This window comes from Onychostruthus taczanowskii, unplaced genomic scaffold (genome assembly GCF_017590055.1).
Source record: "Onychostruthus taczanowskii isolate IOZ18803 unplaced genomic scaffold, ASM1759005v1 scaffold12, whole genome shotgun sequence".
Classification (NCBI taxonomy): Eukaryota; Metazoa; Chordata; class Aves; order Passeriformes; family Passeridae; genus Onychostruthus; species Onychostruthus taczanowskii.
The window spans coordinates 15,820,541-15,847,795 of NW_024498351.1; the positions used below are offsets into that span (position 1 = coordinate 15,820,541).

General features: G+C 41.4%; 2 protein-coding genes across 5 annotated transcripts in view; one reads left to right on the plus strand and one right to left on the minus strand.

Annotated features, from left to right (window-relative positions):
- CFAP97 (cilia and flagella associated protein 97) overlaps window positions 1–9,093 on the minus strand; it is a 30,997-nt gene extending 21,904 nt beyond the window's left edge. The window contains exon 1 of one of the 2 annotated variants that reach the window (XM_041427794.1): window positions 8,995–9,093. The gene's annotated coding sequence lies outside the window, so the exon portion shown is untranslated. Of the gene's footprint in view, window positions 1–8,763; window positions 8,815–8,994 lie in introns of those variants that run through there. The other variant, XM_041427795.1, reaches the window with a different exon arrangement.
- Window positions 9,094–15,926: 6,833 nt separating this feature from the next.
- SNX25 (sorting nexin 25) overlaps window positions 15,927–27,255 on the plus strand; it is an 83,343-nt gene continuing 72,014 nt past the window's right edge. The window contains exon 1 of one of the 3 annotated variants that reach the window (XM_041427882.1): window positions 15,927–16,222. In XM_041427882.1, the coding sequence (XP_041283816.1) occupies window positions 16,151–16,222 (72 nt within the window). In that variant the 5' untranslated portion in view covers window positions 15,927–16,150. Of the gene's footprint in view, window positions 16,223–26,588; window positions 26,608–27,255 lie in introns of those variants that run through there. The other 2 variants (XM_041427881.1, XM_041427883.1) reach the window with 2 other exon arrangements.

Genomic DNA, 27,255 nt, shown 5'->3' on the forward strand with positions numbered 1-27,255 from the left:
GTTGAAATAATTTAGTAAACTACAATCAATAAATATGTAACATTCTTTAGACCCAAAAAAAATCAAACATGAAGACAGTGGAAGCAACCATGCAAGGCCAGAGAACCAGAATATTTTACAAGATGGATGGTTTCCGTTAAACTACATATAGTTTGTTGCCATGGTGGCAACATGGTTGCATGGTGTTCCACAAAGGTGGAAAAAAGGAATTTCCAGGAAAGGTTCTAGCTAAAAATTACTCAAAATACAGAATTTTAAAGGTCACTCAGATATTTTGCCACTTCTCAAATAATACTGGTTTAGAGGAATTGAAAATATGCTCCTCAAATAAAAACATAAAACCAAAAGTCTGGAATCTCCTATAGTTTTAAGAATCACAAAGCCAAAGAACTGAAAAGAGACTCATTATAGTTAGACGTATAAAGCTGAAAACACTATTAGGCAACAAAGGCAGAGATCAATTTTCAGGACCACAAAGATAACTCTCTAAAGCACCTAGCCCTTCAAAGAGCAAGAAAACAAAGGAGTAAAACACTTTTGGAAACTTGCAGATATCCAGCAAGTTAAATTTGCACACAAGAACAGGCACTAGCCATCATGAAACACCACCCTGCTGCTTACAGAATACTTCCTCTGCCCCTTCATCCTGCCAGGGTGGTATATAGGAGACATCCCTCAGGACTGACTGCCTTGTTGGCCATGTCCCTGCATGGGGGCTCTCACTCACAGGCACTCAGCCTTATCATCACTGTCCTTGAGCTCTACACAGCTGAAATACTCCCTAACATAGAGGGTCCCCCCACCACCTCTCCTTCCTGGCATGTCCCTTCTGAAGAGCTTACATCCGTACACCACTGTATGATTGCCATGGCACCACTCCAGCCACGACAATCACCCCACCACATTTCCGTGACGGCAACTACATCATGGTTATCCCACAGCACCATGGCTTCTGGCTCCTCCTGGTTTTTACCCATCTTGTGTGCATTGGTGCAGATGCACTACAGCTGGGCTATTGGTTCCACCCTTCCTGCCACTTCTTGTGATAGCTGGCTTCAGGCAGCTTGTATAGCCTGCAATGTGCAACTATCGTGTGAATTCCTGAAAGTTTTTCCCGAGCAGCCTCCTAAAAGGCTAATACCTTTTAATATATAAAAACATGCACAATAGAAAAATAAAAAACAATCAGAAGAGTAACACATTATTTAAATTTAATTTTATACCTCATGTAATCTAAACCAGAAGGGAAAAAAACCTGTTAAGTATAGACAATTAATTATTTATTTAGCAAGTACAACTTGAACAAAGCCAGTTCTATGAAGAAAATTAATATAGGAAGTAGAGTTTAAAAATAAAACCCTTTCTTCTACCTGATGAAAGGCTTTTATTACTTAAGGAACTAGCATCTCTCTGGCTCATAACTAGAAATATTGTGACTGATTGGTAAAAGCAGGCATGTGGTGTATTTCACTTGTCTCTAACACAGCTTTGAAATAATGTTAGCACTGTTGTATACATAAGAGCATAAGGGGCCAATTCAAAAAGGTTTGCAGATGGGTGCAGACAAACTAGGATAGCTTAATATAGCTGAAAACTTTAGTATAACTTAAAATACAATGTTTTGTTGAGGTGCAATCACATCCATGTATTTTTAGTTCATGTAATGCTATGCCAGCAAAAGAGACCGAACTAACAGTATCTCATCAGCTACAATGTGTAGTCACACCACAGCTTCTCAGATGACTCTTCTGAACACAGTCTCTGACATGAGGATGGGATTTAACTCAAGACAAAAGGGCAGTGGAGAGCTGGCAAAAGGTGATAAAAGATAGCAGCAAGCTTGTACATGCCTTTCCATTAATGCCAGCCAGGGAGCACACATCTTCCCACTCTACATGATTCAGGAACAGCTCACCGGCCAGTGGGCTGTTTCCTAGGAATACTGAGACATAACTGCCTTGCAGACAGCGACCACCAGTACAGGAGAGATCCTTTAGGAGTCTGGCCCTGCCCAAGGAGCAGCAGCCATTCCACTGACAAATGCGTATTCCACTTTGGTACAAGTCACTAACAACTTTAACCTTCATCTTAATGGGAAACCAACACGCCATGTCTCTCACTGTCAATCATTCACAAACTTAAGATTAATTAATTAATTTGTTTAATTTACAATAAAAATTGTAAACAAGAGGAAATAAACAAAGACATTATATTCTTGGATCCTATTCCACTCCTGAATTGAGAACGTCTGCAACAGAACTGGAATTTACTAAGACAATGAAATACTGAAGAGGTAACTTTGCTAATAAAGCATGCCTAAATCAATAAATTGGTTCTATTTACAATTTCACACCCATTTATATACAACACAGAGTGTAATTTTACTTCTGTGAGAAATACAGAGTTCTGCTATATTGCCTGTTTTTAAAGCACAGACTCAACAAGTGATATTCTGAAATTCCAAAAAAGCTGTCATTACAGTCAAATACTTACATTAACTGCTAATTTCAGTGACCAATGTATTTATTTACAAAAAAAACACATGCTTTTTGTGTCTTTTTGCCATGGAACCCTCCAATACAAGCATGATCAACTCCAAAGAGCAGGCTGGCCATTAATTGTTTGCCAGATTTGTTTTTACTGTAATATTTCTTCTCCCCATGTAATTCTCTACCTCTCACCCCATTTTTCTTGCAACAGTAACAATCACTCATTACCACAGCCAAGCGCACCCTTTTGTCTCTGTCTCTTCCTCACTGCAGCTCTTCCTAGTTTAGGAAGAACTAGTTTATACCACTTTTTAATCCCTTCAAGCTTGACCCATTTAAGATCAGAAAGCAGTGGCCAAGCAGCCAAGGTGAACGTGCAGTCTGGCTATCAGGGTTTTAGGGACCCACACTTTCTCACCAGAGGGTTGACACACTGAGAGTCTGACTACCTGCTGAGACCACATCCACATTCTCCCCAGCAAGAACAAAGACCATGCAGCTCCTCCACAGGTTAACCACAGCCTGCTGCTGCACTACCCAAAGAACAAGCAGCATTTTGACATCCTCCTCCATGTCAAAAAACAGATCAAGACTCTAATCACACTAAGCATATTGTGTGTTTTATCCCTACCAGCTGCAAATCTGCCAACTACACACCACCTGAAATATTTTTGTAGGCAATGCCTAAGAGCAGGCCATTAGGCATGACTGCAATTTGAAGTATCTTCTACAAAGGTGGGATGGTACATAAAAGTCATGTAATGAGGATACAGACTTAGATGTGGGTTTGTGGTTCAACATATCCTGTCTTTTGAAAACATTTTTGAATGTCAGAAACTAACACTTATGAAGTACATTAAGTACCCCGTGAAAGATTTGAGGTATTTTAAACTTGTAAACCTTAAAGTTATCCACTAAATCTTTCACTTTTTAAAATGCATGCCATCTGAAAGTTGTGCACCTAAGAGTTCTGAAATAAAGAAGAAAAGAAAAATCAACATTCAGGTACAAGAAGTGATCAACTTTCTTAGCATTCTACTTTCATAATGAAGGAAGAGAATGATTCATATAGAGAGGACAACTGGGGTTTTTTCCTGATCTCGTAACATAAAAATTTCTAGCATGCAAACAAACATGGTCCAAGGAAAGCTGGTTTTTCCCTGTCCGGTGTCACACAGACTCCTAGCATTTAGGGACACCACACTCTGAGCTTGCATGTTATGCATCCTCTGAAGGGCCTAAATGCTTTCATAACATAAGATTCTGGTAATTAACAGAAGGGGAAAATGAGACCCTTAGACATCCTAGGGGCTGAATCAGAAATGTCTGATGTTACTGTGTGCATCCTGTACATTCCCATAAAGCATAGTACACTCAAGATGAGTCAATAGTATGTTTACAGCAACAAAAAAGAACAGACATCATCTTAGCATGTATTAAAAAACATGTAAAGTATCAGAAGCAGTATATTATTGTATTTAGCTCCAACATGGCACCTTCTGTTTTAGGGTTGAAAGTGTTTTAAATAAGACTTATACTACCAATGGTAGTATAATCTTCTGATTCTACATTTTCGTTATTTCCCCTCTGGGATTCCTGCCCCAGGACTGCCAAATTGCCTCTTGTATGGTGAGCTTGGGAGAAGTTAAAAATGCTAAAGGAACCACACCTGGCTCCCTCTCCCTCCCTTCCTCATTTCTGGCTGAAGCTTAAAAAGAAAACTCCAGCAAACAAACAAAAAAAGACAAATTTGAAAACATCTTGAAGAGAGCAATCAAAATGTTAGGATGAGAAAAGTTCTACTTTTGGGGGTTTCTTAGTTCGAAAGGGGGAAACATGAGAAAACACAAGTCTTAAAACCTGTGCAACAAACCACACATATTCAGCCCTATTTACCTCCTCTTAAACTAAAGCTTTCATATTTGTTACTAAGAACAACAAAGCATGCAAAGGAAGAAACACAGCTCTTAGGAAACTACTTCCTTTAAGCAAAACCCCCAACAAATGAAACAACCAGTCTCTTCAGCAGATATTCTGATTTTCCAAGCTCAGAGCACAATACCTGCTACAGCTGTCCTGCATCCTTAGTTCTGTCTGCTAGACACAATGGAAGGATTTTCCCCTGTATGTTAACTCCCCAAACTATGACAGATTATAAGCCCCCAGAACAGCAGTTCTGTCTCAAACAGGCAGGCTCCCTGGAGATGCTTCAAAGTACTCTTGAGTCTTCTAAGAAGAGTTGCAACAGGAAGTCCTGAGTCTCACGGCTATTTCAAGTAAGAATTCAGTTCAGCCAATGGGCACTAGAAAATCCTGAAACACGGTCAACTGCCATCATGGTTAGAGCAAATGAAAGCACACGACCACCAAAGAGCCCCAGACAGCTGCTGGGCAAAGGCTTTCAAGTTGATGTACAAGGCAGGGAGGAGAGAGAACAGGCAGAAATGGGGGGGGGGCGGGGTGGCAGAAAAGAAAAAATATTTCCTCTTGAGCCAAAAATAAGCCATTCCCCTACTGTAAGAAGCTGCAATACATTATGCTGAGAGGTGTGTATCTGCAGCTCCAGGACTTCACTCATAGAAACACATTAAATATTTGTTTTTCAGGTTCTTCAACAAAGGTCACCTTGTGACCTCTTGAGCAGAAAGGTTGGGTCAGAAAACACTGAAGTTAAATGATGGGAGTGATGATGGCCATCAGGTCTGTCTAAACAGACCATGGCCACTCATTCATTGCGGAGAATCCCAATAAAATTACTCGCAAACCCTCTAAACCCATGAAGAAAATAAGTAGCTTATAATTACAATCAAAAACAAAGACAACAAATCATATGCTGGTTAATAAAAGTAGCAGTAGCTTCTGGAAGGTCTTCCACTAGTACAAGCCTAAGTGACACCACCCACACTGAAGTCTCATGGGGCTGCTGCCATACAATTTCTCACTACCTGGAAGAGTCCCAACTCCATCTACCTCAAAGACTAGAAGGCAGCAAGCTGCTAGGGGAAAACTGGTCACTGGTATTGATCTTTCCCAAAAATGACCCATAGCCTGAGTCTTTTGATAATACAGAACAGGTACAAAAAGCCCAGAAAAGGACAGACTCTACTGCCAGGTATCAATGGTGAAGAGCAAAGTAAAGGTCCAGCTTTGTTTTCCCACTCCTTCTATACTGGTACATACCTATGAAGAGTATTACTGTCTGATATCAAGATTTAAATTTGGGGGTAACATGTATTCAACCAGGCTATCCACAACTGAAGGGAGAGAGTCTGGCACAGCAGTGCCAGAAAATTGCATGCAAGAAAAAGGAAAACAACTGCTCTTATTAAAGCAAAGCTTCAGCATATCTGCCATGTGAATTCTGGAGTTACATTTGCCAGTCCTGAAACAGATGGCAGGACCAAAAGGAATCAAGTACACCACAAACTACTGATGGAGATAAATCACAGCAGATAAATCACAGCATATTTCTGAATATCAGGCCATCTCTACCAAGTGGCACAACACGTGAACTGTCTCCCACAATAGAAATGCCCACTGAACTAAAAGTGTTTTTCATGCTTCTAACATTATAAATTTAGTGCGCTTAGTGACCTGACTAGATAAACAGGTGTGTCATTAGCATTTCCTTTAACTGTTTGCATAGATGTGCTTCAACACACATCAAAGAGACCTCAGTTTCTGGAAGAATTTCCTTCATAAGGCCCTCCATCATAAGATGTGCTTATTATCACAGTTTAAAACACACACACATACAGTTTTACAGATGTCACAATTACATTTTCCACAACCACTGAAAATAAGATGCAATTTTTAATTTTCAGTGATTATATTTATAGATAAGAGGAACAAGCACTGCCTGTTACGGATGAGCATGAGAAAGCACAGAAATTCAGTCACTAAATCAGTATAGAAAAAGCAGCTTCAAAAAATATCACTTAGGAAGAGTCTAAATATATTTCTCTTTCCTCAGAATGTGTGTAAGAGGCAAATGAGGTAAAAGCCTCTTGAGATAATCTCTTGCATTATATTTTTGTGACTTGTTCCTTTCTTCAGATGAGAAAACATCAAGTATGGAAAAACAGGTAAGATGTTGAAACAGAGGGCTGTATTAAATTCAACATAATATGGGTTTCCTGGAATTCCAGTGTTTATAATTACAATGAAACACTTCAAGAATCACAAGTACTCATTACTGAATTGTGACTTAAATATCAGTTTAAATTGTTGGACGGAAAATAACTCAGCCAAGATCACGTTTTAGACTATGCCTTGATCAAACATAACATCAGAAAGCAAAGAATTAAACAGCTTTAAGAAACAGCTCTGGTGGAAGCAGTAAGGTAACAGTCTGACTATCTCCCATGAATTTTGGGGGTACCTAGACTCACCCAGGATCCAGTTTGCTTTCGGATTCTTACATCTAAGCTTCAGGTGTAGTATTATGTTATCTGAAAAGGCTTAAAAAGCTTGTAGATGATCCTGTCACCTATGCCACAGCTGACCACATGCTACCCATCCTACAGAATTTGCACTTTTAGGTGTTCCTGGGTTGAGCCTTCCAATCAGCCAATTGCATTCAAAGTCTCAATGGGCTCAGCAGTCCTGATGGCCCTCTGAGCCCAAGTAAGTCTTATGAAGAAACACAGGGCCTTCTGAATGCCCTTCTAAAAACAGGCAAGCACAAAACCAGAACAAAAATCCCAGTAGGTCATAATGGCTTTAAGTTCCAAGAAAAGGAACAGAATGTCCCCAAATTACTTGTCATTTTCTCTGGTTTCTATCCCAAACCATTAAAGTATTACCTAGGTTTAGAAAACCAAAAGAACAACATAGGCACTACAGAAACAACCAAACAGACAAAGCAGGAAGAAGTGTTGGAAGCGCCTGAAGCATTCCAGAAGCAGAGTCCAAAGCTCTGACATCTATATTTTTAAATGCCAATTATTTCACAAACCCATTCTTAAGCTTATTTTTTAGCAACAACAACTTCATTTTAGTCTTCAAATAACTCCACTGAAGAATTTAACTTTGTGGAACTTTGTTCTCTCTCAAGTGACAATTCCAGCAATCACTTTCTCTCCAAAGGAAGAGGATTAACTATTTTTTCAAAGAAGCAAAAATGTGTACAATGCATCCCATTCAATATATTGAGCATCTCACTACAGACAAAAGAAGGGATACAAAAGAAATTTAGCACTGCTATTTCTGTTACATTCATTCCATCTCACATTGTTTTTAGGAATGCTGCATAGAAATTTTAACCACATACTTTAAAAATATGTACACGTCCAAATGCAAACACTAGATTTTTATTTCTATTATATAGTAAGAATATAAAAGTGCAAGTATTTGCATACTATAATTAAACCAGTTTTCAAAAAACTGCTTGAAAAGGAAAAACTTCTGCCAGGCATAAAGATTCTATGACTTTAAATTAATTTGTGCCATACACCATGCTGAACTACGTTTTAAAATGCTGTGAAAACTCCAGAAAAAAACCCAAATTTCAAGACAACATACATTGCATTTTGTTGCAGCGTCTCACTGAGTCTCTTTCAAATTAATTCAGTACTCTGCTCTGCTACAGGAGCCCAGGTTTCAGAACCACCTTATTTGTGAATTCCAACTCAATCCAGAGGGGCTAAGAGATTTGGTGGTTAGTTATTTTTCCAAACCACAGCCCCACTTTGGAAGCCATTACTGCAGAACACAGCCCTGTGCCGGGCAGGGGGAGTTACACGTGAGTTCAGAGGAAAACGTGACTCCTGCGATGATTAACACCCTCGAGGAAAGCTGTTTGCAATAACCATTCCAAGCGACTTAATTCCCACCAATTAAGCCCAACCAAAACACCCCTCTGAACGCTATCTGGGCATCACTGCAACGCGTCTCTCAAAGTGCGGTAACTTTAAGGGCAGCGCACAAGACACCGTAACTCTCTCCCAAAGCCGACCACTACGGCGACAACGAGGCCCGGTGCCTCCGAACGGAGTCTCCCACCTCTTTTCCAACCTCCCCGAGGAGCAAATCGGGCAGGCCCGGCACTGGTGTGGGGCGGAGCACACGTCTCAGGGCGGCACGGCCAAACTCTGGCAGCCCAACGCCAGCGCCAGCCCCGCAAAGGCACGACGCGCTCGGGGGATACCTACGTGCGCGCCGCTCACGCAGGGGTGCCAGTAGGAAGACAGCTAATTAAAACAAAATTATTTTTAAAATTATATAATGGTTAAAAATAATGCATATGTACACACGAACAAAACATGTCTCCCACCTTGTTTGGGGAAAAAAAATCACCGCAGACGGGGAAGGAACATGCCCGTCGTGCCCAACCGCCCCCAACCGCCCTGCAGGCACCTTCCGTGGCGAGGAAGAGGCACCGCAGGCCCCATCAGCCGGCCGGCAGCCCCCGGAAGAAGCAGCAGCGGCCGCTGCCGTGTCTCCCTTGGCCCCTTTCTCCCGGCTTTGTTGTGGTAACCGCGCAAGCAGCCGAGCAGATACTCACAGGCACGGGAGGAGAGAGAGCGAGGAGAGAGCCGGGGAGGCGGGAGCAGCGCAGCGCCCAGGCCGCTCCCTCGCCGCCGCCCCGCGCGCCGCCGGGCGGGGAGAGGCGGCACCTCAGCGGGGCGGGAAGGGAGCCGGCCGCCGGCACCTCCCGTGGGAGGGGCCCCTCAGGCGCGGGATCTCCACAGAAACACGGAAACTAGGAGACTGGAAGAGACCTGTGAACCTCCGGCCTCTGACCGAGCAGCACCGTGTCAACCAGACCACGGCACCAAGTGCCACATCCAGTCTTTCCTGAAACACTTCCAGGGACCGTGGGTCCACCACCTCCCTGAGCGGCCTGTTCCAATATCTGATCACCCTTTATGTGAAGAAACTCAGCCTAATGTCCAACCTAAGCGTCCCCTGGCGCAGTTTAAGACTGTGTCCTTTAATCCTGTCGCTGGTTGCCTGGAAAAAGTGGCCGATCTCCACCTGGTTGCAGCCTCCTTTCAGGTAATTGTAGAGAGCCATAAGGTCTCCCCAGAACCTCCTCTTTTCCAGGCTAAACAACCCCAGTTCCCTCAGCTCTTCCTGTTAAGACCTGCGCTCCAGACCTTTCACCAGCTTCATTTCCCTTCTTTGAACTTGTTCCAGTGCTTCATGTCCTACCTGAATTGGGAGGTCCAGAACAGGACATAGTTCTCAGGTAGTGGCCTTAACAGTGCCAAGCACAGGGGAAGAATCACTTTCCTAGTCCTGCTAGCCAGCGCTTCTGGTACAGACATCAGTCCCCTCCTGCCCTTATTTGTTCTGTGGGAAGGGGGCAGGGAGCTGGGATTCTTACTAAGGCCATGAGGCCCCAAGATGAGGTGACTGTGCCCCAAGTTGGGGTGATGGTCCCCAGGTTGCAGCAATGTTGCTCCAGTCTGAGGTGATGGATCTGTGTGCTCAGGTGATTGTGCCTCAAGCTGTGGCAGTGGAGTTCTGAGTTGAGACAATGGCATGCTGGGTGGAAGCAATGAGCCCCCAAGGTGATAGTGCTCCTAATTTAATCCCACTGAGATGCAGTGGGGCCCCAAGCTAACGAAATAATGCCCCTAGTTGAGGTGATTTGCCCTAAATTTTGATCATGAGGTTCCAGGGTGACAGAATCACAGGCTGAGGTTATTGTGCCCTAGGTTAAGACAATGAGGCTCCATGCTGAGGTGAGAGTTTTTCATGTTGGGGTAACAGTGCCCCATATCAATTTGATGGTGGTGCCTTGGGTTGGGATAATGGCATTCCTGGGTGATGTGCTGGCAGCCTAATAAGGACTGGAGGGGGACCCAGGCTGAGTGAACGGTGCCCGAGGCTGAGGGGATTGTGAGCTACCTTAAGGTGATGGTGCCCATATTAAGGCCACAGGACCAGAGGTCAGTGTGATGTGCCCCTACATTATCGTTCCAGGGTTGCAGCACTGGGCGATGTATCCTGAGGAAATGGAAAGGGACAACTTATCTGGAGGACTTCTAGGGAAGCCTCATCCAAATATTTGAGGTTGGATCTGGACCCTTCCCCAAGCTACCTTGAATTTCAGTATAAACTGAAACTTCAGGCAGTTTCATTACTTCTGGCACTGAGTAGGTAAGTGGTGATTACTTGCTGGTGATCTGCCCCCGAGAAGTGGTAGTGTCCTGTGTAAGGATGGGAAAGGTTACAGCTGTTTCAGAGATCAGTTGCCATATCATATCTTAATAATAGCAAAGTTACTTTTTAACAATGAAGGAAAGAATTATGTGACAAGAAAGACTTCCAGATTACTGATCCACATATTCAACATACAAAATTAAGCTTTACTTTGGCCCCATTGTTCATCAGGAAAGAGATTTAATGACATGATCACATTTTTTGCTGAGCATATTGAATTTTTAATTAAATCAGGGCTGTGCAGCCAAATCAACTAGTGTATATATTGTCCTATTTCACTTGGCACATACACATAGGCATGTATGTATGGATGTATGTGTGCATACACACACATTTTTAAAAATGCATATAGCAAATATGTCAGAACAATACAAGAAAATAAAGAAATCTCTTGAATAATACAACTGAACATGTCTAAATTAACCAGAGTCAAGTCCTCTTGTGCTATACAATGTTTAATGCAGGTTCCACAAACTACATTGACTAAATTTTTATGCTTGTCCTGTGTTTCCTTCTTATTTTTCTGGCACCTCTCTCAGTTCACTGTTGAAATGTTGAATAGTGACAACTGCAGCTGAAATTAATGGAAACTGTACTTGGAAAACATGCTACAAAATGCTGAGCCTTTGCTGACCTCTCCATGTGAGGTTCCTGACATTGGACACTGAATAGGTGCTTTTGTCATTTTTTCCTGTCTGTCAAATTCCTGACTGCAAATATGCAAAATACAACACCACTGTCTTAAAAGGTGTAGCAAAAATTGAAATCAGGTAATATTAGTGCAACTTACATATTTTGTACATTTAAGATACTGAGAAGTATAACATCCAATTTCCATTTCTCTTGCTCTAGGTTTCCTGTGATTGCTTCTATCAGTGTTATTCAGGTTTTCCTGGTTTATCACCAGGTTTACAAGTTCACAAGCAGTTCTTGGTTTTGTGCTCTGAACATTAGAAATTTCTATAAACTCCTAGTATGACTGTAACTGCAATGCAGCACCACAGCCGTTATAAAAAAGCAAGTAATTAATTCAAAGTTGTAAGTATGCTAAAAATATAAACTACACAAGCACTATACAGACCTCTTTTTTGCCTATAATGTAACATTTTTTTGTTTTAATTGAGAAGCCATAAGTTGTTTTTGTCCTTTTATAGCAATGGAAGTGCTAGAAAGGATGACAAAACAGAAATCAAATGTGAAAAAGCCTACAGGAAAAGTATTCATTTTAATCTTGCCTAAACTTTTGAAAGTGCAAATTCATTGAAGTTTAAAGTTTGCAGTACTGTGAAGGGGCAAGTTGAACAATTGTCACTAAAGGCAGCTGCAAAACTGTTCAAATCAGTGAGGTTTTTTCTAGGTTATGTTACAAAGATCAATTATACTTCTAGCTCAGAGGAAAACAGTGAAGATGCTGAATCCTCCCGCAAATCAGACATCATTTATCTTTTAAAATAAGTAATTTTCTTATCTCTGTAGGAAAGATATTTGCTGTAATGCTTGGATAAGGTAGAATTTGAATCTCTTTTTTCATGAACTAGTTCTATGACTGAGTAGTTAGAGAAAGAGCCTATAGTAATCCCCAGTTCAGAAAACTGACCTCACTGAAGTCCTTTTGTCTTGTACAGAAAAGTAATTTTTAAAGTACAAAAGGGGAAGTTCAAATAACAGTTAGGTAAACTTGAAAATTGCTATTAACTTCAGTAGAGCTAGGATATCATCTAAAATATTAGGAATTGTGCCTCAGGTTGAAAATTAATAGAAACTTATTAAGAGCTAAAATAAAAATAATCAAATCTTCTTCTAGCTCTATGGATACACACTTGAGTTGATTTAGACATATCTAATTCAGGGTATGATGTGTAAATCCTAGCTAAAATAGGTGGGATTAGTCATTCAGACAAAAAGTGGCTTTATGCATAAGCACTGCAGGACTAATTATTATTGCAGGTAGGTTTGGTTTTTTAATCTTCCTCTCCACTTCTGAGAATTAATACTGTAAGAAAATACTCTCTGTTTACACAGGACTATCAACATTATATGCTTTGCTTCGGGTTAATTTAAAAATTCAATTCCCTTAAGTAGCTTTGCCAGTGGCCCAGGCAGTTTCCTGAATGCATTTGCAGTAGGTCTCTGTCTGGTTTCTTGCGTGGATCTTAATAAAGATCCCAGAGTAGATCTTGAACTTAGTCCAAAGTCCTGGATATTCTGAAATCTTTGATGAGTAAAGTGTGCGCTGGGAAATGGATATTTGTTTTCTATTTTCTACCTGATGAGAATATAATAACTTTATAAGAAACCTTCTGGCTTGTTGGGCCTTATCCAAAAGCTTTCACTCTGCAAGAATTTCTGCTGATTTTAATGGTCTTATGTATTGAAAAAAACCCTGGTCCCAAAGCCCTTCAGTGAATCATCAGGATGTTTTACCACATAGTAATTCACATGGGAAAGGACTGCCATTGCAATAGTATTTTCACTGTTATAATATGATGATTTTTATCTTTAATCACATTAGACATGTTACTTAAATAATCGATTTTGGGTACTCTGTGAATTGTCTGAACTAGCATTTAAAAGGATTTTGTGCAACTTAATATCCACTAAATAGAACAAATTGTAATAGAATTATATATTTTATCCTACTAAGGACTAAGTTACTGTAAGGACTTTGGATCAGATTCAGGATCAGTGTCTCCTTTGATCAGTGACCAACAGGGGCCCTAAAATCACTTCATAACCACTTTTTTGTGATTTTGAGAGGAAATGCATTGTTTTGCAAACCTCTGATACACACAGGCAAGTATATATGGACACCAGACCATGAGACACTCTGAGTTAAGTTAGAAACAGCTTAGAAAATATTGTAATGGAGTAAAACATTTGTTGTAACTCAAAACCCTGACTAGCTCCGTGCTGTTCTGTGCCCGTTTCCATTGCAGTTCTGCACCATGAACTGACACACAATTCCCTATTACAAGTGCTGTTCCAGGGCTCTAACAGACTTTTGGACACCTGCACTATTCATGCTCAGTGTCCTGGCTTGCTTAGCATTGCAGACACTCAGGGAAGTTGGGTGTCTGTTTTATAGATGCTGCTTTATTGCACTGTAGAAGTTATAAGGAAATGTAAATACTCACAAGAACAGAGCATTGGTATTTGTTTCTTTTCTTCATCTGGGTAGTAGAGTACTGGAGTTCATTTGACAGAAGTAACATTTTTTAGAAAGCACGAATAAATAAATCACTACTCCAACCTCTGCAACAATAACTGTGTTTAAAATGTAAAATTCAGGGCTTTTTTTTTTTTTTACACCTCAACTGATAGAGCAGTGGCAATCTTACCAGCTGCTCACCAATACACTTCTATCTCTAAACGCTACTATAGAGTTTACAGGTATCTATTCTTAAAATGAAGCCCATTAGTAAATGCCTGTAAATCCACTTTTGCATAGTGTGGCTGTAAAATGTGGACTATGTAAAAATTCTCTTAAGAAAGGATGCCCTTTTATGTTTGATCTTTGTATACTTTCAAGACTAATCAAGAAGAAGTGAGATATAATCCTTGAAACAGATAGCTAAAAAGCAAGCTCTAAGTGATGTCCATGTGTTAGAAAAACAAATTACTTGTTGGTGGAATTGCACTGTTAATGTTTAGGGTTTGACGTGCTTCAGTGATCTCAAACCTAGGGGGAGGTTAACAAAGCTTGGGGAAAAGGATGTACCACTGATGGTGGGCACAAAGAATGAAGAATTTATGGGACACATGGACATTTGGCAGAACTCCCAAGGTGAGGAAGAAACTAATAAACCTAACTCAGCAATTGTGCTGAAATCAGTTCAAATTTGATAAAAGGTAATTCCTGCAGAGGGAGATCACAACCACTGATTCAAGGACCACTGACCCAAGAAATTCACCAAATCAAAAGAAGGCTGAGCATACAGACTGATTAGCACAGGAAACGAGAAAATCATTGGCCAATGGAGGATACAATACTAATTAATAAGAGAACTATGAAACTTGTAGACAATGAACACTAATTCCTTTGTTTGCTAAGATGTATAAATAGTAAAAAGTTTTGATATTTGGTATGCTTGATTTGTTGAATACCACTGAGCACCCAGGCACAACTCTGAAATAAGTAGTTAATGTCTCTCTTGAGTGTGTAATTATTGGCTTGTTGCACACTGGGTAATGAAGCTGATTTTTGCAGACAACACTCTGAAGAGATCAAGGCCTCCCAATCCAGCTGTGCTCAGTAGCTGCTATGAGCAGACAAATTTGGTGGAGCTGTAGCCGTGCCGCACGTATGGCAAGATGAGCATGTGTCCCAAGCACAGCTGAAATATGGCAAGCCTTGTGCCCTTCCAGGAACTTTTTCTCAGATCTACCACAAACAGATATAAAACATACAACGGAGGGAGGGTACTGACAGGAGGGCTGGCATGCTTCTCTTGGGATGGTGAGACTGTGTTTTTTTTTAGAATCACTGTTGTACAATTTTCATCACTGTTCAATCAACGTTTTATTTCTGAACTCCAGTAATTTATGACTTCCTTTGGCTGATCAGAGGGGTGCATACCGCCCAGACTCAGGAGGGTGTCCGGATCTCTGAGATGCCGCACGCCAAGGCTTTTGTCCTGAGCTCTGGCTAGGGCCTCGATGACCCGGTCTGATCATGCCGGGTCCCTCTGGGCCTAGCCGCCGCCCTCCGTGCTACAGTCCCCGCGGCGGGGAGGCTTTCCGTGGCTTTCCGCGGAGCCAAACTCCGCACTGCAGCCGGCGAGGATTCCCCTCGCTTCGTCCGAGCGTACCCGTTCCCTGGCCAGCGCCTGGGGACACCTCCAACCCCGCCCCAGCGGAGAACCCGGGTCACAACACGGTACCAAACGGTCCGGCCGAGCCCCGCCGTGGGGCGGTGCGGCAGGCGCACATGTCCCGGGCCCGCCCGCCCGGCAGGCACCGCCCCCGCCTCCGGCACCCTCCTGCCGCTGGGCATGAGCTCCGGCTCCCCCGGCGGCCGCAGCGGTGCCAGTGGCGGCGGCGGGCGGCGAAGGAGGCGGCGGCGGCGGCGGAGGAGAGGGGGGGCCCCGGGAGCGGCGACCTTCGCAGGGGGCTGCCGCGGCGGGAGATGCGCTTGCTCCCAGCGGCGCCAGGAGCAGCATGTTCCCCGGTGCCGACAGCGCTAGCATCACGGCCGGGCAGCCCGAGGCGGCGGGGGCCGCCGCCCCCGGCCCGCTGGGCTCGCACGGGCCGTGGTCGGCGGCGGCGAGGAGGAGGCGGCGGAAGACGAGGAGGACGAGGATCCCGGCTCATCCCGCTTCGTGCTGGCGGCGGGACTGGGGCTCCTGGCTGTGTCTGTCGTCCACCTGGGTCAGGAACGGGCCGAGGCGGGGGGCGGCGGGCCGCCGTGCCTGGCGCTGCTGCTGCTCCGCCTCGCCCTCTACGTGGGCTGCGCCGCCGCTGCCGCCGCGCTGGGCACCCTGATCGTCCTGATGTGCCGCGGCCGCCGCCGCCTGCCGCCGCCGGACTTTGCCGCCGTCGCTCCGGTCCGGCCGGTCGCGGGGGTGAGTAGCGGGAGGGGAGCGGAGCGGGCGGTGGCCGCGGCGCGCCCTCCCTGCCCGGCGGCGGGCGGGGGTGGCGCGGCTCTCGCTCCGCCGTGGAACGCCGCGCCACCCGAACCCTGTGTCCTGCTGTCCTGCCGCGGCCGCAGGAGCCTGTCCGCACTCTGCCGCTCCACGGGGCTTTAAATGGCAGAAGTTGTGTTGGAGGGTTTCAGGCGCACCGGAAAAATCAACACTTTGCTCCGAGAGAGACCTCCGGATTGCGGGAATGCTGGCAAGGTGGTTCAGTGTGTTCGTTCCACGGTGGCTGTGTCTCAAACCATTTTCTGCTCTTCCCATTGAAATGTCACTGGTAAAAGAGAGACTTGGTCGAAGAGGCAGCTTAGTGTTCCTCTAATGCGTTTTCTGAAGTCGGACAGCTTCAGATAGTGTTATCATAGTGCCATTTTGTACTCAAGCCGTTGCAGAGCTCTGTGCAAAAGGGAAACATTTTCATTTTCTGTACATATTCCAAAATGTATTAGTTCACGAGCTCTTTGTAGCTCACAGCTTAATATTTTTTGGGTTCTTCTGAATGGGACTGATAGCAGGAGGCATTTGGAAACTTTCCTCCCATCCACAGCCCTGTTCCCCATCATTCAGTGCTTGGGAGCTGATCCTAGATGAGCCTGAAAAACTACTGCTGAAAATTGAGAATCTGCCCACACCCCTACTTTGTAGTGTGTCACAGGGATGCGATGTTTAATGTTACAGCTGGCGACTCCAGCCTGGAGCCCTTGGCCCCTCACGGTGACTTGCAGGTGTGTTAGCACATGAGCTGCTGCAGCAATAGATTGTACTGTGTAAATGCCATTTCCCTTCAGTAGTGTCAGGATACCTGAGAGCACTCTGACAAAGGAGAAGGGAGGGAATTTGTGTCATCTGGGTGTGCAGCCTGGCTGTTCTGGTAACCCAGTTTGTTACATTTGGTACACGTACACTTCTCGGCAGCAGTAAGTAAGTAACGCTGTCACGTATTTCTGGGGCTGCAGCCACTTCAGCTGAGCTTGCAGAACACAGCGGGTGCTGGCAGGGCAGAGAGCCCAACACAAATCACTTGCTGAAACAGTTGTCTTTCTATCTTTTCAATCAAATTGCTAACAACCTGTAGTAATGGTTTATTCCTTCATTCTTTGACCTAGGAGAGAAGGAGCCTGTGTTTGGGAGCAATATGCTTTTCTTGGTCTGCATTTAATGGAAGTCGGCAGAATATTGTTGCCAGTAGGGATCATTTGGCTGGGGGTTGTTGAATTCAGTGAATAATACAACTTGCAAAGGTGCATTCAGGATATATGTGTGGCTCTGTCTGATACTCATTTTGTCTTATTGGTAGAATTTTTTTAAACATCCTCTTTGCTTTGAACACTCAACATCACACTCAGCTTTCTGAAGGAAGTGAAGAAAAAATAATGTGTATGAGTGTTAAGGTGGGAAGTAAGAAAGTGTAATGCACAAAGTGATAAGCAAAAGGTGGGTACAGCTAGGGTTTGTTCAACTGGTTTTTGTCGGAGGAGTGCTAGGTAACAAGTGTGTCTTAGGTGCATAAGCACCTTCTAGTAAAGGACTATATGCTTTTGTTTTTGGCCATACAGCTATGTTACACCAAACAGGAAAAATATGTAAATGGATCAATTGATTATCAAAACAACAATTCCTGTTGCTTTGAGATTTACAAGATTAAATGTTTCACTGTTAATGCCATATGCCATAGCTCCAGTGGCATTTATGTACTTCTATACTTATCTGAACATCTGGGTGAGTTAATTTACTTTTACATAGTACCAAACATGTCTATACATAAATTTAGTGATCAAAATCTCCCTGCTGCCACAATGAGGAGCAACTTTCAGGTTTGTGAAACAGCCAGTTTAATTTGGGAAGCCAAGATTTGAAGGAAAAAAATATTAATTACTTGGTCTTCTCCTTTGTGAAGAATGTAAGCCTACTGAAAAACATAAGCCTATAGAACAGCAGTGAAACTAGAACTGTCCAGAGACAAATAGCCGCTTCTGTTCCTGTACCATCTGCACTTTCTTTTTGTGACGTGTTACTGTGCATTTCTCTTGAAGATGTTTTGTTCATCTGTTGGATTTGCTTATATAAATAGTGCACACCTGCTGTTGCATTGTGTGGTGTAGTGTAGTGTTTGCATTTATTGTAGCTCTATGGATGTCTTTGTTGTTTCAGAAGGGAATTGAAATTTGGTATTTGCAATCCACTGGTAAGACAGCAGTACCTGCTAGAACCCTTTTCCCAGGACTGTTTTGTTACAGTCTGCCTGACTCCATTAATTTTTTTCTTTCCTCCCTCTTTGCACTGTTCCCAAAAGTACTTACATGAAAGGGATGTTGAAAAACAGAGTGAGTAATTTTACCCTTTCTGTTTAGAAAATGTAATGCCAGGCATCTTAACTGGGTTTCTCATACCTTCAATTTATAGTTTTATTAATTTCTTTCTGGTACAAAGTGGCTTCAGGACTGCAAAGCTTCTTGAAGAGTTTTCTGAACGTGATTTTGTATATGTATAGCAGACTTTCTAATTGGAGCTTCAGCAAAATGCAGGTGAAGAAAATAAATTGTCTAGATAGGCAGCCTATAGAAAATGTAGGCCATTCACTAAAACTTACTAATTTAGTTAGTCTTTTCATTTTACATCCTTTTGCATTTACACTGCTTTTTATCATTCAGTTGTTACACTCATGTTTTTCATAGAGCCTTCTGATCCTTTTGTCTTTTCTGGGAGCCAGTAGTAGGATGATAGTAAAGCTGTAATTTTTTTCAGCCTTGTTTTTTCTTTTCCTCAAGAATAAGGAAGAACTACCTGTTGGCCTTATAACTGAAAAAATGTAAGGTAAAAACCTTATGACGGTGTCTCACTCTTCTTGTGTTTTATATACAGAATTTAGACAATTCACTTTTCATTCTTTGTGTGATTTTTCACATTGGGGTTAACAAATGAGGAAATAGTAAGTATTCAGGAATAAATATTTACTCTAGTTGTAGTCAGACTCAGCTCTTGGAAAGCTAGTGGAAGTACTCTTGACCAACTTCAAAGGGAAGTTGAATGGAGTCCCTCCTGCTGTGCTGAATAAAGGGAGTTTTTTGTACCTTCTCAGTTCAACAACCACTTAGCATGTGAGAGTTCAGTGCTGTTGGTTTTCATGGACCTGTTCATGAAAGTGAGGAATATGAGTGAGGAAGTGCAGTGTTGCAGGTTTGGATTTCAGAAGAGCAAGGTACATATATTTTTTTTTCCCCATTTTGCTTGAACTTGCAACTAGCAAAGCCATCTTCTCAAAAAGATATGCTTTGTCCACTTTTTGTGTAACTCCTTTGGGACTTGAAAGGTGAAGACTTCCTTCTGAAGTCAGGTATATCAGAACACTTGAAATGTGCTGAGAATTGCAAACTAAGCTGTGTGATTTATATCCCCATGATAAATTGTGCTTTCAGTGTATTTTTTCTGTAACTCTGTTCACAAAAACTATCTGGGCAGTCTCCTGGCTTCCACATAAAGATCTCTGTTTCATTGGAAGAGAGGTGTACAGGCAACTCCTAATAATGCCTTACTTAATACTTTAAGTACTTGCAGGTACTGATAATATTGGTAAATAGTTTCTATTGATATTGAAATAATAGGAATTGAATGAGTCCTTGAAATTGTACATTATATTCTTGTCTGGTATTTTTCAATACTTTGCAGGAGCTGTTTTAGGACAAGATGGCTTTGTGGTGGAGGAGAGCAGCAAAATGCAAGGCAGCAAAAAGGCATGATGACCCAATTGTACTTTAGTGAGAATGTCTGTTTTAAAGGGGATTTTCACTTCTCAAGTACCCGTGGACGTGTTCATAGCAAAGATAGCCCTGGGTTAGAACATATGTAACCCTTTAAAATTCGAGTTTGCTTCCAAAACTCCTTTTACATTGTGTGGTTGTAGAGGGATATGGCTTTGACTCATGTGAAGAACCATGTTAACCAAGTTAGTGGGAAGGGGGAAGGAAAACTTTTCCCACATTTGCGTGAGTTGTTTCTCTGCCAAAAAAACTGGCAGAAGTGGGGTTTTCTTTTTAGCATAATATTTTGACTCTGATTCAAAGCAAAAGCTCCAAGTAACAGAGAGTTGGGTTATCAACTTAATTTAAATAATGCAAAAAACAATGATTAGTTTATTAGCTGTAAGTACTGCATTTTAAATTCAGATTAAGTGAATGGTACTCTGTATAGAGAAGGATCTACCTAGTCTGTCTGCAGCACTAACAGAAGGATAGTAAATGTGCTTTTTTTTTTCCAGTGAAAAGGGTACACGGATTTTAATGTCCTGTCTTTATTTTCCTACAATTAACAATTGTCAGTTATTTTTAGTATTTCTTTAAAACTCATCTCCTGACATATTTGGTCACTGTTGTTTACTACAGTTTAATTGCTCTCAATTTTGAGTGAGTAAACTAACACTTTGCCTTTCTGGCCCTAAAGGCAAATCACACTACATGTGATCATGTTTTATGTTCCTAAAGGCTTGTTCCATCCTTGAATGCCTATTTTTGTGAATTTGCCATTAGTGGAGGGGACATGGGTAAAGCTTTTTTTCATTGGATCAGGTTGTCTTTGAAATATCTGGATCCTGGAACATAGTACTGCTTTTTATCCAAGCTGTAGGAGGATGTGTAGTGAAATGGAAATGGTCCCAGTCTTTCAAATGTGATGGCAACTTAATTGAGGTTGACTATTTGTCATAGTAGCCAAGCTGAGTGCTCTCCTTTTTGTGAAGAACATAAGGGAAGATGAGAGAAAGGACATAGAGTTTTATTTTCCTTCACTGTTGGACTTTTGCCATGAGATGAAGCTTGTGAAGGTAAGCTTGGAGGAACCCCAGCAGCTGTGCAAAGTGGAAGGTTTGTCATCTGTGGGCATAAATTTCAAGTGGGATGCAAAAGAGTTCTTTAGGTAATAAGTAGTTTGTAGGGACTGTGAGGGAGATGAGAAGTTTCCTAACTCTTCAGATTTTGATCTGTGTGCCTTAATAAGACATTAAAAACATTTATGGGTTTTTCTACATCTAAAGCCAAGCATTTTCTATGGTCTGTCTCATTCTCTGACTGCACAGGGGATATTTAGAGCTCTGATATTGCAGAATTTTTGTAAAAACAACAGCAGGCTCTGGTTGTGGCACTTTTGTCACACTTTAGACTGTTTTGGGCTTGCAAGCAGATACTCTGATCTACTGCCAGTCTTTTAATTGATGGGTTGTTTCTGAATTGAAAGGAGAAGATATGTTTAGTGCATTTTTAGCAGAACTCAGAGTCTCATGTGTTTATTCTTAGTTCTGTCTCATTTATAGGGAGGTCAACAATGAGCCTTTAATTATCTGGTTGAGTTTACTACTAGGAAAGTCCTGAAATTAAAATAATGAATATAAATTTTAGCAATTTCTACCAATTCCATGAATATCTTAAAATGTTAAGGGAACGTTGCATGAATTGCAAGTGTTCTGTTATAGTTCAGCAGGGGCCTGTGGTTTGGACATTTCTGGTACAGTTTATTTTGAGGGATCTGTTGAACATCTGTTATAATTTGGGATTTATAAGCCTTTTCAGAATTGGAACTTTGTTAGGACTGCATATGTTGATTACCCGCAGGTGTAACTTTGGAGTGATAACTTTATTATTACAGGAGACTGACCTCAGGAAATTAAATGCTTTTCAGACCCTGTTACTTACTTCTTTGTCCCATCACTCCTTAGCAGAGGGATCAGATTTATTTTTCCACACATTTTTCATCATCATATATGTTTAGATTTCTTTTATTCATCATGTTTATTTAGAGATTTCTTGTCTTGTCATGCAGTCCTTTCTGATTCCTTTCATTGGATCCTTTGTTGTCAGCTCTGCATTTTATTGTCCATGACATTTAATTTTCTCAACTTTGTGTTAGATTGACATCTCTCATTCTGCTGTGAATGGGCTGTTTTTACCTTGAAGGGACTGCTTCTCACATGAACAGAGTTTTATGATTGAAAACATAACTAGGGAGCTAGCTGATTTCTCCTGATAACCAAGCTCTGCTGAGTCAGTAAGGATGGGTGGTGGGCTCATCTTTCTGTCCAAGTCTCTTGCAGGGAAATCCTAAGGGTGGCTATAAAACCTTTGTAAAAGGTCAAGAGTGGAGACATCCTGCATTCAAGGTATGCTTTCACATTGAAAACAGTATAGGCACGTATCAGAAACATTCTGAAAATAAAATCACGTAAAGTTCTCTTGTATTACCAAGTCTTGGTTTCTTGCTCTCTGCAAAGGAGAGCAGCAGAATTTACTCAAGGGAAGAGCCAGTTACATAGAACACCGTATCCTCTCCCAAGCTGTTACTTCAAGTGGCTAAAAAGATAAAGAAATCACATAGTCAAGAGGGGAACAGATTTGTGTTGTCTCTATGGGAGGTTTTTGTGACCAGTCATTCTATACCATTTTTCCCCCTATTAAATATGCACAATGAAACAGAACAAGTTAATGGTAATAAAATGAATGAGGATGGTTCATGTGGCATGCTTTTGTGGTGGTTTTGTGGTGCTCACAAAAACACAGAACACCCTATAAAATGTGTTTATGGTGAAAAGTCATGTGCAGGGAGAGTATAGCAATAGAGCTTGCAGAAGTTTCTCTCTGGTTGCAAAGCTGAGACTCTGCAGCTCAAGCATGACTTTGTGCTGGCTTTTCTGGCTTGCCAGCAATTGAGTTCTCATGCCATATGGCTCTTTTGGCCTTGAAGTACAGACCATAGGTTCTTGTCGTCTCTTTTTACAGAAGAGGAGAGTGTGGAAATGTTCAGTAAATTGGGGCTATGCCTGTACCTTGAGAATTCATTTAAGGCTTTATTTTGATGGCAATATTAAAAATTCCAGCACAGGGTAATGCTGTATTTCTTGCTGAGCAGTGAATTATTTCTTGGCTGTACTGATGGAATGAAAGTAGTACCTGAGAAATGTTTCATTTTCATATTCTTATCTGTCTGGTATTCTGTGAAATCTTAAGTGAACCAAGTTCTGTGCTGATTATAAAGTTTTTACACTGCTACACTTTCACCAGTTTTAAACATGGTACAGCTAAGATTGAAGATCCCCATCTGATAAACAGAGTTTACATATTCCAGGAGCTACTATATTAGTAGAAATAATGAGATGATATAATAAAATAATTTCTGAGATAATTATGCATAAGATAATAGGATTAATGTGCTTTAAGTATGTTGACTTCTAAATTGGTAGTTATGGTATCTGTTAATGCTGACTGTGATACATACGTACTTGCCTTGTAGTCTTAAATAGACTATAAGTATAAATTAAAAAATATTAACTCTTGTGAGTATAAATTTGGTTTTGCATCATGAGTTGCAATAATGTTTGGATAAGAACATCTATATGAAGTAATATGTGGATAAGAATACATCTATCCACATCTGTTAAATATGAATTTATGGAGAGTTCAGTGAAGTATTGTTTGAGGCTGTGACTCTTTGTTATTAAGGTCCAGTCTGATGTTAATGTGTGTTTTACAAAGATAACAGGAAAGTTAATAGGGCAACGGTGGGAGGAACAAGTAACTATGAGTAATTGGTTAGTTTGTGTATGCTGAATTAGATGCAGTCCTTCCATTTTAGATCAGTGATTAAGCTGTCTCATCCACAATGCCCATTTATATTGTGGCATCTGTTGTGATCTATGTTCTAGTTTTTTTTGTAACTGAGTTAATGTAATAGGAGTAATTGTAAATTTTTCTCTGCTTCTGGTCTTAATTCCATGGCAGAGTAAGGCTGCATGTGGTGTGCCTGTAGCAGGTGCCTGGCTTTCTGTGCTGTGTTTTAAAAATTGCATTTGATACCAAGTGTTGCAAATTAATTTCTTGATAGTGGAAGATACTCCCATGTTTTCTGTGCTTTGCCATTTATTGAGTGTTGTCGCTGAAATAATTTCTTAATTCTTTATTATTTAACATTTATTGTTGTCTTCAGAGCTAATTTAAAATTACTTATATAATTTAAACCAATAAATGACATTTACTTAATTTTTGTATCTGTAGGAGACTGAACCTAGGACAAAATTTCAGGTTCATTGTCAGGCTTTTTTTTTCTTGACCCATTTAGACTGTTGTTTTCTTCATCTTAAATAGTTTACAAAAGTATCAAACAATAAGTTGTTCAGAAGTCTACAGGAAATGCACACATCCTTTTTTTCAGCCTGTAAGCAAAGTCAAAACTGAGGAAAACTTGAAGTGTTGCAGGAAACAGGCCTCACTGTTTGTTAGCAACCTCATTCTTAGCATGTACATTCAAAATGTTCTCCACCCCTAGCCCTTAAAGTCCTTTTGTTGAGTTTTATTTATGTTTCTGTCATTACTTACCAGTGAAATCTACAGACAGGAACTCAATTGTCTTGATACCAATTAAAAAAATTAAATTATTGAGGGCTGTGATAGTGCAAGTCAGGACTTAGAGGAACATGCCAGATTTTAATCTGTATAAAAGAGCATCTAAACTAGAGCTTTGACTGTGTTAAATCCATTTACAAATGTTTTTGGCTCAGTCAGGGTTATGCTAACTATTTCATGAAGATTAGCACCATTTTTCTTTAAATGAATGACATGAAGAAAAATGTGAAAACATTCAAATCTAAGCTTTCTAGCTGGAACTGTTTTCTACATATGCCCTCAATCTGACTTGAGTCAGGGGTGGGAAGAAAGTCTTTCAGTGAAATATGCTGTATTTCTTATTCTCTCAGCTGTTAGAACCGAGCTTGGACTGTGAATTTTCCGAAATCCTTCTGGTATCACAGATGTTGGTTATCTGTGTTACTGGTTGTTACTGTTGTTTTTAAGGTGTTTGCTGCCATATGTCATCTAACTTGGGAGTGCCTGCTTATTTAATTAATTCATCACTATTATTGTCACAGAAATGGTACTTTTTGAAAGCAAACCTAAACTAACAAGGCTTAAGTCTTGATTCTGCTAAATGCAAGTTCATAAAATGGGAATAAAAAATGAGTTTGATCAGTTGTTTCAGACAAGGCATCTTTAGATCTGATACATTATTAATAATGAAATTAAATTAACAGCTCTCTGAAGGGTCATCAAGGATCATGAATAGTTCAGGTTGGAAGGAATATCTGGAGGACATCTAGTTCAGTCTCTTGCTCAAGACTGAGAGATGGAGACTCCACAGCCTGTCAGCACCCCTATTCTGATACTTGAGCAGCCTCAGGATTAAAATAGTGTTGTCTTGTGATGGGAATTTCCTGTGTTGCAATGCTTCCTAATGTCCTGTGCATCTGCAAGAAAAGTCTGGCTCTCTTTTCTCTGTATCCTGTCATTCAGTAGTTGGAGACAGCAGTAAGGTCTCCCTGAAGTTTATTACTTAAACCTGAAGTAACCCAACCAGAATCATAGGTTAATAGTGGAACAAGCTACTTACCTTCTTGCAGCTACAGATCCCCTCTGAAGGTTGCTTTTTTCCTTTTTTTCTTTAAACTTGTGTTTAAACTAGTTTTGAAAGGAGTAATTTGGTGAGCGCTGCATTGGAGCACTTACTGATGCTTTAGGCCATAGAAAATGCTTTCTGCAGTGTATGTGATGCAACTGTAAATGCCTGTTAGCTCAAGGTCACTGACCTCCATGCAGGTAGGGCTCAGTTCAGCAGAAGGATGAGCCTTGTAGGATACCCAGGCTGGCATGAGTGTTAAGGAAGATGGAGTGTGTCGAGCGTGGATCTTGAGTCAGGATTGTTGGCTCATGTTTAGGAGTTCTTTCTTGATTGAAAGACCCGAGTGAGTTTGTTTAATTGGGTTTTCTCTTCCCCTAAGGTACTTGGAGTCTTTCATGTCTCTGTGAGTCTTCTCTTTTTATTTTTGAAATAATGCAGTTTCCTGCTGCAATTAAAGCAGAAAAATCCTGAAGTAATCGTGTGACTGGCATTAACACAGCTTTATGTTGAGGAAGTGTGATAACATTAGCAGCCAGAGATGATGTGTTGGAGCCTTACAAATAGTGTTAGGTGACCTTACAAAGAGAAAAAATACTTTTTCCTACGGTTTAGCTGGGTATGGCTGAAGCTTTTACCAGTGCTCAGGTCAAAAGGGGGCTTAGAAATCTGTAGTGGTTCACTAAATTCTCTGTTTTTACACCTCATTAACTATGGTCTTAATAGCGAGGGGGGACTGCAAATGGAGGCAGATGTGCTGAAGTCTTGCTGCTCCTGCCATTGGTAGAGTTGTGGAGGAGGGAAGAAATCAGCTGAAAGACCACAATCATGGTCTCAGAACAGTGACTGGAGGAACTCCAGGGAGTGTTGCTGCATTCATCCAAAAGGTGGAATAAATCAGCTGTGGGCAGGGGGGCACTCAAGGCATGGGAAGTACCTTTCCAAGTCACTTTGCTGTGTGTTAGGTGTGAGTGAGCCTGAAAAGCTTTATTTTGCTGTTAAAATAGTGCATAGACTCCTTTATCGAGGTTCTGTTAGATGAACTTTGTTAGACTCTACATGCACGTATCTGAAGTAGACAAAAAACACTAAACCAAAATACAGAGTATTAGCCTGCAGATTGGCTGAAATAAGGGTATATTACCTATAAGAACATTAAACAGTGCTTTTACTTTATGCTGCTTTCCTGTTCCCTGTGTGGTGAATGTTGGAGGGATGGGGATGGTTGTGAAGTGTTTTCCCCTTATGATGGAGAGTGAGCTCCAAGCTGATTGACAGTGGGAACAGTTTCTATTTCTGTTTTGAATTATACTCCTTTCTATATAAATACATGATGAGTCACTGCTCTTTGTCTGTACCCTGAAAAATGTTTCTCCATCCGCCCACCTGTTTGGACACTGTGGGAGTGAATACTCCAATAAAGACAAATATTTGTATAGGACAGCAGCTTAAAATGCAGAGAGCCAGAAGTATCTTTGAAGAAAGAAGCCCAAAAGAATGTGAACCAAAATTACAGTAGGCAGTCTAAAGGCATC